Genomic DNA, 14,054 nt, shown 5'->3' on the forward strand with positions numbered 1-14,054 from the left:
CTGGATCCCCCTCGAGACAAGAAAGACTGTCACCCACACACTGGTCACGAGTCGACTGGATTATGGAAACACCCTCTACGCCGGAATCACAGCAAAATTACAGAAAAAACTCCAACGCATCCAAAACGCATCAGCGAGACTCATATTAGACGTCCCTCGCCAAGATCACATCACCGGACACTTAAAAGACCTCCACTGGCTTCCCGTCAACAAAAGAATTACTTTCCGCCTTCTCACCCACGCACACAAAGCCCTCTACAATCTAGGACCCGAATGCCTCAACACTCGACTGTCATTCTACAAACCCACCCGCCAACTAAGATCGTCCAATCAAGCCCTCGCCGCAGTCCCGCGCATCCGAAGATCCACCATGGGTGGCAGATCATTCTCATTCCTTGCTGCCAAGACCTGGAACTCACTCCCCACTCACCTCCGCCTTACTCAAAACCACATCTCCTTCAGAAAAGAACTTAAAACATGGCTATTCGACAAATAATGAACCCCTCCCCAAGCGCCTTGAGACCCTCTGGGTGAGTAGTGCGCTATACAAATGCCCGAACTTGAACTTGAACTTGCCTACACTGATAACACTCTTACATTAATTTTCATTATTTTCTCAATGAGATAGAGAGTCTTTTTCTAGATTGTAGTGATGGCCAGATATGGTGAGTGTTAGACATATCTACCTTTGTATGGCCTTCCCCCAAACTTTTTGCCTTCTCTCCTCCTGTTTGCCTGTATTTGTTTTTGTTGGCCATAAACCTCTAAGCACTTTACCACTGGCAACCGGTGCTAAAGAGCTTATGCTCATTCCCTAAAATATGTCCAAATTGGCTTACACCAGATTGACATATTTAATTTACTTATAAGTCCCTAGTAAATTGGTACACCAATCAATCAATCAATCAATCAATCAATCAAAGACATTTATAAAGCGCACTACTTACCCGGAGGGTCTCAAGGCGCTTGGGGGGGGGGGGTGCTGCTACTGCTCGAACAGCCAGGTCTTGAGCTTCTTCCTGAAGGAGAGGTGGTCTTGGGTCGGTGCAGGTCGGTCGGGAGGGAGTTCCAGGTCTTGGCGGCCAGGTAGAAGAAGGACCTTCCTCCTGTTGTCGTTCTTCGGATGCGGGGGACGGTGGCGAGGGCGTGACTGGTTGATCAGAGATGGCGTTTGGGAGCGTAGAAGTTGAGGCGGTTGTTGAGGTAGCTCGGGCCTTGATCGTGTAGGGCTTTGTGTGCGTGGGTGAGGAGACGGAAGGTGATTCTCTTGTTGACGGGGAGCCAATGCAGGTCTCTCAGATGTCCGGAGATGTGGCTGTGTCGTGGGATGTCGAGGATGAGTCTGGCTGAGGCGTTCTGGATCCGCTGGAGTCTCTTCTGGAGCTTGGCGGTGGTTCCGGCGTAGAGGGCGTTGCCGTAGTCCAGTCGGCTGGTGACGAGGGCCTGGGTGACCGTCTTCCTGGTCTCGGTGGGGATCCACCGGAAGATCTTCCGTAGCATGCGCAGGATGTTGAAGCACGACGAGGAGACGGCGTTGACTTGTCTGGTCATGGAGAGGGAGGAGTCCAGGATGAAGCCCAGGTTGCGTGCGTGGTCTGTCGGTTTGGGTGCGGTGCCCAGGGCGGGGGGCCACCAGGAGTCGTCCCAGGCAGAGGGCGAGGAGCCCAGGATGAGGACTTCCGTCTTGTCTGAGTTCAGTTTCAGGTGGCTGGTCGTCATCCACTCGGCTACGTCTTTCATCCCTTCGTGAAGGTTGGCTCGGGCGGCGGCGGGGTCGTTGGTCAGGGAGAGGATCAGCTGGGTGTCGTCAGCGTAGGAGATGATGTTGAGGTTGTGTTGGCGTGCGATGGCCGCGAGGGGGCTCATGTAGACGTTGAAGAGGGTGGGGCTGAGCGAGGATCCTTGAGGGACGCCGCAGATGACTTCGGTGGCCTCTGACTTGTACGGTGGTAGGCGGACTCTCTGTGTTCTTCCGTCGAGGAAGGAGATGATCCATTCCAGTGCCTTCTCCTGGATTCCGACGTTGCTGAGGCGCTGCACTAGGGTGCAGTGGCAGATGGTGTCGAATGCCGCGGAGAGGTCTAGGAGGATGAGGGCCGCTGTTTCTCCGTTGTCCATCAGGGCTCGGATGTCATCGGTGGCAGCGATGAGGGCGGTCTCGGTGCTGTGGTTGGCTCGGAAGCCAGACTGTGAGGGGTCGAGGGATCCATTCGTCTCAAGGAAGGCGGCCAGCTGTTTGTTGACGGTCTTCTCGATGACTTTGGCCGGAAACGGGAGGAGCGAGATGGGGCGGTAATTCTTGAGTTCGGTGGGGTCCGCTGTTGTTTTCTTTAGTAGAGCGCTGAGTTCGGCGTGCTTCCAGCTCTCAGGGAAGGTGGCGGTGTTGAAGGAGGTGTTGATGATGTCCCGCAGGTGGGGTGCGATGACAGCGTCGGCCTTGTTGAAGACGTGGTGAGGGCAGGGGTCGGTCGGAGATCCGGAGTGGATGGAGTTTATCGTGCGGACGGTGTCTTCGGTGCTGATCGGAGTCCAGGCGCGGAGGGTGGTGGTGGGGGGTGGTTCGGTCGTGGCGTGCGTCGGTTGAATGCTGAAGCTGTTGTGTATGTCCGCGATCTTGTTGTGGAAGTAGGAGGCGAGGGAGTTGCAGAGGTCTTTGTCGTTGTTTCCGGCGTTGGGGTTGGAGAGCTCTTTCACGATGTTGAAGAGTTCCTTGCAGTTGTGTGCATTGTTGTCCAGCCGGTCCTTGAATGCTGTTTTCTTGGTGGCGTGGATCAGTTGATAATGCTTCCGGGTGGCGAGCTTGAGGGTGGTCATGTTGTCCGGTGTTGGCTCCCTTCTCCAGGCTTTCTCGAGGGCTCGGCAGTTCGTCTTGGAGCTCTTGAGTTCGTCGGTGAACCATGGGGCCTTCTTGCTGCCGGGTCTGCTGGGCGGGGTCCTCAGTGGGGCGAGTTCGTCCGCGCAGTTGCTGATCCACTTCGTGAGGTTGTCGGTGGCCTGGCTGGGGTTCGCTGAGCTGGCGGGAGGGTGCTGGCTCAGGGAAGCGGCGAGCTGGTCGGCTGTGATCTTGTTCCAGCTTCTTCGAGCAACCTGTTGCTGGTGGTGGTGGATCGTGGTTCTTCTGAAGGTGAAGTGGACGCAGCTGTGGTCCGTCCAGTGGAGTCCAGTGGCGTGGCTGAAGGCGATGTCTTTGCTGGATGAGAAGACGGCGTCGAGTGTGTGTCCGGCGAGGTGGGTGGGGGTGGACACCAGCTGCTTGAGTCCGAGGTTGGCAAGCAGGGTGGTGGTGTTGCGGTCGTTGTTGTTACCCAGGGCTTGTAAATTTAAATGCTATTAGTGGGCCTGCAAAAACAACAGTTGATGCAAAGAATGCAGAACAATGTCATACATTCACCCCAGTACAGAGATCTGGATCTAAATCCATTGTTTGTTTTGCTCACCATGCCATTCCAGTTTAAACCTAGCCATATGCAAATCAGTCTTCACCCTGTGCCCCATGGGAGCAGTCCAGCCTGAACTGCCAAGCCAGGTCCTCCCTGGACTGGAAACAAGCATCCTAGGACCGGTTTCGGGCTTTCAGCCCTCATCAGCCTGGATAGCTTGATTCCAGTGGCATGAAGAGCACGGGAATCGTGTCTGAGCATACCCGTCACACTCGGGATGACAAATGAAAAAACAAAAGTTGATGGACAGAATGCAGAACAATTTCATACATTCACCCCAGTACAGAGATCTGGGCCTAAATCCATTGATTTTGTGCTCACCATGCCATTCCATTGGTGGGCCTGCAACACTTATTGTGAGCCCACTTAAGTACACCCTTAAAAACAGGTCTCAGGTCTGCTACTGCAGTCTGTGTGCAGTTTTGAAAAAGGCAGTTAGACTTACCAGGCCAAAACTTTCCTTTTTAATATATATAAATCACCTCCAAAGTAGGTCCTAAACAGCACATGGGTATGGGTGCATCACATTAAAAAAATTGGGCATGTACTTTTAAATGTCACTTGCCCTTGTAATGAAAAGCTCCCAAGTTCGTTTTTCACTACTTTGTGGTCTACCTCTCCCACGAGACAACATTGGGTTACCTATTGTTTTTTGTTTGGGAACAGGTAGAAATATCATGTTTGATGTCCAAGAAATTGTAATTTAAAATCCTTTTTAATGATAAAGTCAGATTTTTAAGTCACAATACTGAAAATACCACTTTTAAAAAGTTAAAATTTTCTTGTCTTAACTAGAGGTGGGCGATAAACTCCATTCCGCCGGTGGAGTTCGCAGAGTTTTGCCCACTCCATCTTACATTTGTAAAGCGGAGTTCTGGCAAAAAACTGCCAACCGCTGTGTGGTGGACTTTTTTGTGTGCTCTACTCGCCAATATTAGGTATGTAAGCACAAGTGAGAATCTTTGTCCTCTAGAGTGATTTCCAGGTGTTAGAATGCCACCCAGCAAGATTTTGTCAGCCTGGGCTGTCACAGCAGTTGAGAAACGATTTGCATTAAGAATGCTGCCACTCGAGTAAAAAAAAAACAGCGCCCTCTGGCGTACTGCGAGGTGCCATCACGCTGCTTATACAGTGCGGGACAAGCTCCTAGTGCTAAAAATCAGTGTGATGTGCCGAATTCCGTCTGCTCAAAGAATTCTGTGGAATCTCATGGAGGTTTTATGTAACTCTGTGGATTTCCACAGAGTAAAACTCTGCGTATTATGCCCACCCCTAGTCCTAAACCCTTTTGTGCCTGCAGCCTCAAGGATCCCATGACCCATGGTGTAGTTGACAGTTCATCTTTGTGTATTCCTCCCAGACAGTAACACAAAGGAGGACTCAGGGTTGGTAGGAACGGCCATCCTAGCAGGATGGGAGGGGCAGAGCTGTGCACAGCCCAACTTACATGTCAATGAAAATTGTGGAGCCCTTTTTGGTTGCAGCTTGCCGCAACGTCCCACAGGATATTTTCGACTTTCTAATTTAAGATAAGCTTTTATCAAAACAATCTTTTGAGCCATACATATTTCTCAAATACGTGTGCATGGAATATACAGACAAAAATACACAGAATATTCTTGCAGAGAGGTCTGTGTTCCGATTTCTGAATTCCACTACTGCTCAGACACTGACAACTTCAGCCAATATAATATTTCAAAATAAAATTGATCAAATTAGCTGAACAGCTGAACAAACAAAGGAGGGAGAAATTGATGGTAGGGCACAAACTCTACCTGTGGGTGGCTCCAAGAAGACACAAAATTAGCTGCATTCAGCCACTCAGCTTTGCAGGCTCTGGTGGAGCAAGTCTTTCATGAAAGCTCTCTTTGCATTTTGTCATAATATGGCAAGAAACAATTCCCTTGACCTAAATTGGTTCAAACACAATAGTCAAACAAACGCTTAAATACTAAATCTCACGTTCAACGTATGATCAATACATTTTATAAAAAAAATCATAGGTATTTTCATTCCATTTTACAAAACAGTTAAAATCACATTACATTATACACTTATAACATCATAAAAATTCAATTCCTCCTTTTTACAACTGCTCCCAATATATTTAAAAACAGGATTTTTTTGTAATAGAACAGTTTCCAATTATGACCAGCATAAAAAGAGACAACACAATTGTTAGACATAACCCTTATCTAATACCGATACATATCCAAAGGAACTCTGGGACAACACAGTTGTTGCTTTGATCCAATCAACAATCAACAAGATTTTGTCATTCCTTGAATTATGTACCCAACAGCGTTGACGCGTTTCGATGGTTTCCAAATTATAATGCCATCTTTACCAAGACACCAATATTTTTGTCTCTTATTCTTGTTTTCCACAATGTATTTTCGTATATCCTCTATATGCGTCTGTTATCGCCCTCACATAGGTTTAAAAGACTTCCGTTCAACATCTCATCGTTTCTTCCTTTTTTTTAAATGCATCTTAGTGGTATGTCTGCCTCCCGTATCGCTAGAATTAAAAAATGGCCGATAACACGACACCCGGAAGAGCGAGGTCCTTACATCAATAATAGAGGACGTAGAGCTGTAAGATGGAGAAAAGTGTGAAAATCCGGGCAGCATTGTAAAAGAAATATCGAATGCCCATTGTAATTCAAAGGCGCGATATACCAATTAAGATTAATCTACGGACGAGAATTATATTATCCACTCGGAGCGGCTTAAGGATATGTAAGCTTCACCCCTTTGTAATTCTATCGATTCGGGAGGCAGACATACCACTAAGATGCATGTTTAAAAAAGGAAGAAACGATCACATGTTGAACGGAAGTCTTTTAAACCTATGTGAGTTCGATAACGGACGCATACAGATGATATACGAAAACACATTGTGGAAAACAAGAATAAGAGACAAAAATATTGGTGTCTTGATAAAGATGGTATTATAAATTGGAAACCATTAAAATGCATCACCGCTGTTGGGAACATAATTCAAGGAAGGACAAAATCTAGTTGATTGTTGATTGGATCAAAGCAACAATTGCGTTGTCCCAGAGTTCCTTTGGATGTGTATCAGTACTAGATAAGGGTTACGTCTAACAATTGTTTTGTCTCTTCTTATGCTGGTCATAATTGGAAACTGTTCTATTTAAAAAAAACTCCTGTTTTTAAATATATTGGGAGCAGTTGTAGAAATGAGGAATTGAATTTTTATGATGTTATAAGTGTATAATGTAATGTGATTTTAACTATTTAGTAAAATGGAATGAAAATACCAATGATTTTTTTAATAAAATGTATTGATCATACATTGAATGTGGGATTTAGTATTTTAAGTGTTTGTTTGACTATTGTGTTTGAACCAATTTAGGTAAAGGGAATTGTTTCTTGCCTTGGTAGTAGTACCTCATTGCCCTTGACATTAAAAAGGGGTCCCTCTCTTATTTTTCACTTTTGCCATATTATGGCCAAAGGCCTGCAACCATGCAGCGAGGTCATAACACCACATTATAAAGGTTGGCATAGTAGTCCTGAGAATAGACAATAAACAGTATGCAGAGGCACAAATGTGAAATGGAGATAATCAGTTTGGGCAAGAACTAGGCCTTAAACATTCTGAGAGTCCTAAAACATATACTTGTAGATCTTTGGAACAGCCTAGCATCACACTTTGTTTGAAGCCATATGATAATGGTTACCTTCTCGTCCCATGCAAAATTAATTAAAAATATTAGCACCTAATTTGTGTGCCATATCAGAGTTGCTTCCACATGTAAACTAGCTTTTGTTTGATGACAAGTGGATAGTCCTTTATTTAAACATTACTCTGAAGCTTACTTCTAGCAGTAGCGATTCACCAGTCTAGAACTTGTTTCAGAAAACAAAGAACCCAGAGTAATCTACAGAAAGCACACACCTTTTCAACCCAATCCAAGTGTGGCTCCAAAGGCTCAGCCATCTATCACCAGCTCACAAGTCACCCCATTGGTTGACCATCAGACTAAGGATTGGTTTAAGAACTGTCTCCTAGTACGCAACGCTTCACATGGCTATGATCCAAGCTACCTCTCCACCTAACCTGTTGCCTAAAATCAGCCTCCCACAACGGCCTAACCGTGCTCTCTTCAAGATGGTTTAGGGAAAGTGTCTTCATTGAGCAATATCACCAAAATCAGATACTCCTGAAAGCAACTGAAGACCCACCTGTCCTTACAGGCATGTGGATCCTAAAGGATTTCTCACTCTTTTAGTTTTCACCTCCATGCATTTGCTCTTAAATGACTTTCCACAGCATTTGTCTCTTTCATGATCTCCGTGATGTACCCCTACTCTGTAAAGTCCTTTAGCGGGCTGAACACATGATATCAAGCCTCAAATAAAGAAGATAATGTATACGACTACAATCCAACTTTAAGAAACTGCCAGAGGAGGCACACCAATCATGTTATCTTTATTAAAAATAAGGTAATATCCAGTGCTTTGCCATGGTCACTACTGTTGGGAAGAAAACCCAAGACGAATTAGGGGTGATGGAGAGTGGTATCACATATGTTAATATTTCCTACGTTATCATGCAAAAAGTCTGCAAAGTAGTATATACTTGTCAACGGTGACTGATGTTATTCAAGCCCATACACATTAAATAATGTGAACAGAGCATTTTTCCTATTTAAGAAAAAATATTAAAAAACCTTACATACGTGAAGCCCTTTGGCTTCACGTACAGTACATCCTACAAAAGTCCTGTTCTGATAAATACATGTTAAGAACGGGTTCTCTAATCTCTACAAGCAAGACATATATATAGGACAACTGGTAGAGACAATTGTTTGCAAAACACCAACGTCTACATGTGTGGGACTGGCTCAACCTGTAAATGGCACCTTTTGTTGAAACAAAGAAACATCTCATCAAAGCCTCCATACCTGAAGTTAATTTCCGTCCTCCATGTTCATGTTGAATTCTATACTACCTTCTATTCTCCCATACCCTCTCAGGTACAAATGAGAGAATTGCAAACTAACTTTCCATTAAAAGAACATGGTTGCATCTTGAAATATAAACTTAAATAGGCCTGGCATTTATTCATAAAAACCTAAGAACAAATGATACAGCTTGACTGGAATATTTCTCAATAAACGAAAAATAACTTTCAATTATGAATGCAGTTCGCTGAGCAAGCACAACAAATAAACTTCTCTCTTTCCATACATCAGCTCAGGAGAGCAGGCAAATTATAAAGCAAAAGATAACAACACCTGCAAGGCATGTGTTAGGAGGCAGTAAACTCTTACCAACAAATTTCTGAGGCATAGAGCTCTTACGTTTGGCGACGTTGATTGCTAGTCTATCCAACACAAGGGATCTCTCTGACCCTATCTTGCACAGGTCTTCTGGCATCTCGCTGGGGTTAGATTCCTCTTTTACTACTAAAATCAAATGAAATCAGAGAGGTTATTCACACACCTGTGGATCTATAACACCTTTCATAAGATCCAAAGTCCTTATCTCACAATTAGAACAGAATACCCGAACACAGATAAAGAGGTGATCAGAGTTTTTCTGTCTTCTATTAGCCAAATCTATCAATAATTAAATGTTTCTTCACGACACCTGGGGGGTGGGTAGCTGTCTAAAAGTAACTCTTTACATCAGAAATGCATACTCCAACTGAGAGTTCTTTATGCATCTAATAAATACAAGAACCATGACCAGCAACACCTAGGGGTTGAAAAGTCAACCGTTGATCACTTCACGATTCTGCACAAGGGAGAATAGACAGAAAAAACTTGGTGGGGGAGACGTTTTTTTGTTTTTCTTCTACTTTTCGCACAAAGAATGACATCAAAAAACCAATCTAGATGAGAGCATGAAGCCTCATGATATTATTTAGCACTTACAAAATCTACAAGAGAAAAGTCAAAAAGTCAACAAATTAAAACAGTAAAAAACTATTCAAGCCATTGGGTGAAGATCTTCTGTTATTAACTGCAATGGGGTGATATTTTTTTAGAAACAATATTTAGGACACAATATTTTTGCCAGACAATATTTAGGCCTCACTATTCGGGTACCATAACGCAGCAACATCTGCAAATTAATTCACAATACTTTGTATTTTTTAACTAAGAGTAATCATTAAGAACAAATGCATCCACCATTTACCACTTTTATCAAATCCCAACATATCTATCTCATTAGTGACTGATCTTCCCAAATAAAGTGGAAGCTACAGCTGGAATTGTGTATTGGGACAAAAAGGCAACTGTGAGAAGATGTGACTCAGAGAGACTGCTTTTGAGAGAATGGTCATTGATCAAAAGTAACTTGGTGCAAGACCTGTTGCTGTAAGATAGCTCTGTTACATAGAAACACCACCAACCTCAAGAGTTTGGCAGATTCAATAACAATCAAAAACAATTTCCTACATTACTCAGTCACCCAGAAATAGAACACTACCTACTTAAAATAGTGCCACAAGGCAAAAATGCACACAAAGCAAACAACGGCTTAGTAAGAGCTATATAGAAAATAAGAATACAGTGGAAAATACTGTCAGAATCTATCCTATCAAGCATATGGCAATTACTTCAAAGTGACTTTTACTGAAGGAATAGTTTGGGGTGGACGGATAAAAACAATAACTCAGGAGAAAGACATGTTGGTTCAGTTGAATTACTATTTCTTCCCAGTCCTCTTTTGGACTCTTTAAAAATCCATAAATAAGCTATTTTTTCCTTTCCATCATCATGCTGGCCATGTGAGAAATGCAGTGCTTTTTTTTTACAATTTATGGGTAATCTATTTTGTTAGAAATTTCGATCATGTTAGATTTGGGGATCTCTAGTTGGCACAGGTAGGTACTTGTGGCAAATAGGGACCCTCACCTCTAGTCAGGATAAGGGGATTACACTCCTAAAATAACCCCTGCTCACCCCCTTGGTAGCTTGGCAAGAGCAGACAGGCTTTATCTCAGAGGCGTTGTGTTAAGCATTTGTGACCACATACAGTAACCCAGTGACAACACTACAAATGGACACCACACAGGTTTTATATAAAAAATAAGTATACTTTATATAGAGTTACAAGATCATAAACCACAAAAATACACAATACTGTTACTTTAAGATGGTAGATTATGCTTAGTTAAATTTAGTTGTTAGATGCAACACTTTGCGTCAATGTACCTTGGGTTGCGTTGCGCTTCCTCGACAGGCAATGTTGCAGCGAGGGAAATGCGGCAAAGTTCAGGTGCAAAGAAATAAAGACATGATGATCTTCCAGATGCAGTATGCTTCTAGGGGATGCGAGAATTTCCCGGTTCGATGCGTGGAATGCAGAGGCGACACCTTTACGATGCGACGGCAGCAGCTCCAGTGGCGACACTCTTCTCCCACGATGCGTGAAGCTTAACACTCGATGCGACAACTACAGTGGCGACATCCACGATGCGATGGCAGCAGCTCCGACGGCGTTGCACTTCTCAGGGATGCGAGGTGCTCTTCGTCGATGTGGTGCAGTGCGACAGTTCCAGCAGCAACACCCTCCTTCGGAGTTGCGGCGGCAGGCTCAGCGATGGTGACACGCTCCGACCTCGTTGCGAGATTCTTCTCCTGATGCGGTGCAATGCGACAGCTACAGCGGCGACACCCTCCTTCGGAGTTGCGACGGCAGCAGCAGCGACGGCGACACGCTTCCTCTTCGTTGCGGCATGCTTCTCTCCGATGCGGTGCAGTGCGACAGTTGCAGCGGCAACACCCTCCTTCGGAGTTGCGACTGCAGGCACAGCGACGGCAACACGCTTCTTCTCGTTGAGTCGCGCTTTCAGCGCCTTGCGACACGCAGTTCCTCAGAAGGCCCAAAACAGCAGCAGGCACTTCCAAAGAACTCTGGGGAGCTGGGGGTTGAAGTCTTTTGTCCCTGAGACTTCAGCAGGAGGCAAGCTCTTTTCCAAGCCCTTGGAGATACTTCACAAGTTGAAAGTAAAGTACAAAAAGTTCCTTTCTCTTTCCTTTGGCAGTAAGGCAACCACTGCAGGCCAATCCCCCTAGCAGCACTTCAGATTGGGAATAGTCTCTCCTCAGTTTCTTCAGGTTCCTCTCCTCAGTAAAGGTTTCTTCTTGTAGTCCAAAAGTGATCTAATGTCATGGGATCAGGGTCCTAATATTTATACCCCAAAATCCTTTATTCTCTGAGGGGAGAGGGGCCTTTGCCCAGTCCAAACCAGTTCTGAAGCACTCTGTTCACCAGTCTTCTCCTTTCCTTTCACAGTGCAGGGCAGGCACATCAGACACCCCACAGGAGTTGGAGCCAGCATTGTGGAAGGCAAGTACAGTCCGGAGCAGTTTGTTTACAGGACTCCTTCTCTTCTTTCAGTGTGCAAAGCAGAGACATCAGCCGCTCCCCAGTAGGTGAGCCAGCATTGTGGAAAGCAGGCATATCCCTATTCAAGGTTCAGGTGCAACTCCTCCCTCCCATCTAGATGCAGATCTCTATATTCACCACTGAGTGACTCAGTCTCATGGAATCCCCCAGCCCTGTCACTCACAAAATCAGACAAAAAAAATACACATCCTAGCAGAGGCAAGTTTGAAATGTTAGACAAGCAAATACCTACTTTCTAAAAGTGTTTTTTGCAAACACAGAATGTTAAAACCAACTTCACTAAAAGGTGTATTTTATCATTCTTAGTTCAGGTATACTAAACTCGAATTTCTACCATGTTCTCTGAGATAGTTAGGATTAGAAACATGTAATAATCTAACAGCCCATTCTGGCCTATGGAGAACAGGTAGCCCTGCAATAGTGAAAAACGAAAATGGCTGTAATTCACTATTAGGACATGCCACACACACCAGGGCTTGTCCTACCTTATACTTACAATATACCCCGCCCTTGGGCCTACCATAGGGGTGACTGATATGAAAAAAAGGGAAGGTTTAGGGACTGACAAGTGGGTGCACTTGCCCAGTCAGCATGACAGTACCAGACTGCACGCACGCTCTGCAAGGGCAGACCTTATACGCATTTTACAAGGCTGCTTCTGTGGGTGGCACAACCAGTGCTGCAAGCCCACCAGTAGCATTTGGATTTACACTCCCTGGGCACACTCAGCGCACTAGACTAGGGCCTGACAAGTAAACCGAATAGCCAAATATGGAACCACTGATTAATGCATTAATTTACAATAGTGAGCACTTGCACTGTGGCACTGGATAGCAGTGGCACAGTGCCCAAAGCATCTAACACCAGCAAAAACACATGAGGCAACAGCAAAAATGGAAGGGAGACCCACGCCAATGGTGCCAGGTCAAACAGATCACAACAAAGCAAACCACAAATTTGAGAGACCCATCCCTATAAAAAACAACATCTTAAAAGTTATTGGCTTCCCAAGTCAAATGAACAAAGAGGACAGCTATCTTCTAGATGTCAATATGTATTGAAATTAAAGCCTCACAGCAAAGCAGAAAAACATCTCTTTTGACACATAGTAGATCTTGTGACTCACATGAGGAACTATCTTGTTCCACATCCAGGTTTCTCAGTGACCATAACTACTCAGAGAGGCAGTTATCTTCAAACACATTTATGCTGGATATACACAACAGCCCAGGCTCTGACTGGATGAATTTACACTACAATTATTGAAGATATGTCTGAATGTATCATTTGTACTCCCACTGCACTCATCGGACAGCCTTACTATTGCTAAGTTTATATGATGTCTGGTGGCTAGTACACACACATTCCACGTTCCCTTTTCTGCAGCCTTTCCATTTGGTCTTAGCTGTTAGATAGTCTGTCATGCCCCTGATTATAAATTACTAGCATAACGTTTTGAATTTAAAAAAAGATTCTTGGATCTCGTAACATTACAATCCAACCAATAGGGAAGGAATTTAGAATATTTTTACTCAAACATGAAGATTTGGCAAGCAGTAAAATAGAACAGTGCCAATATGTGTGGGGCATAGAGGATGCTTAGCGTAAGCACTCCTGTTGGTGCAGATGATTGCAGATACTACATGAAGAGTGCAATTGTGCTCATGGTGCAAAAAGTGCACACCATAATATTAAGGTTGTGGGACCAAAAAGTTCCTTCATATCAACATGTTAAGTCAATTTGCACATCAGTGTTTGTTATTCCATCTTTGATTTTATTGGCTTGGGCATAGCTAATTATTTCATGCCACTCATGGACCTTCATTCTTCAGCAACCCATCAGGCAACGGCTCCATATCTTCAGTCTATGCCCTCATATCGAGACTTTGGAAATGGCAGTTTTTTTCTTTGTATATGGCACTTTATTTGCTCTTTACCTTCCTAATCCCAAACCATTTGAGGAACTGTATAGTGGATAATGAATTTTATTGCTCTATTCGAAGTAGTTGCAATTGGTTCACCTCCATCCCTCAGCGGTATCTCGCTTGCACTGGTGCATTGTGCAGTGGTAGGGAGTCTAGTGTTTCACGAGTACACGCACCCCTCACATCCGGAGGGCATGCGTGGCCTGCGGGGACTGAATAAATAAATGACGGGCGCACGAGGACGTCACTTCCGATACCCCCTAACTGGTGTCCGTGTGGTCCCTGCTGCGCGT

At 44.6% G+C, this 14,054-nt stretch overlaps 1 protein-coding gene across 12 annotated transcripts in view; it reads right to left on the reverse strand.

Annotated features, from left to right (window-relative positions):
- IKZF1 (IKAROS family zinc finger 1) overlaps nt 1–14,054 on the reverse strand; it is a 296,300-nt gene that overhangs the window by 10,753 nt on the left and 271,493 nt on the right. For 7 of the 12 annotated variants that reach the window (XM_086964977.1, XM_086964978.1, XM_086964971.1 and 4 more), the window contains one exon: nt 8,746–8,880. The exons of 3 other annotated variants lie outside the window; for them this stretch is intronic. In XM_086964977.1, coding sequence (XP_086821103.1) covers nt 8,746–8,880 — 135 coding nt within the window. The remainder of the gene's footprint in view (nt 1–8,745; nt 8,881–14,054) is intronic. 2 more of the 12 variants (XM_086964980.1, XM_086964970.1) reach the window with 1 other exon arrangement.

This window comes from Lissotriton vulgaris, chromosome 4_1 (genome assembly GCF_964263255.1).
Source record: "Lissotriton vulgaris chromosome 4_1, aLisVul1.2, whole genome shotgun sequence".
NCBI lineage: Eukaryota > Metazoa > Chordata > Amphibia > Caudata > Salamandridae > Lissotriton > Lissotriton vulgaris.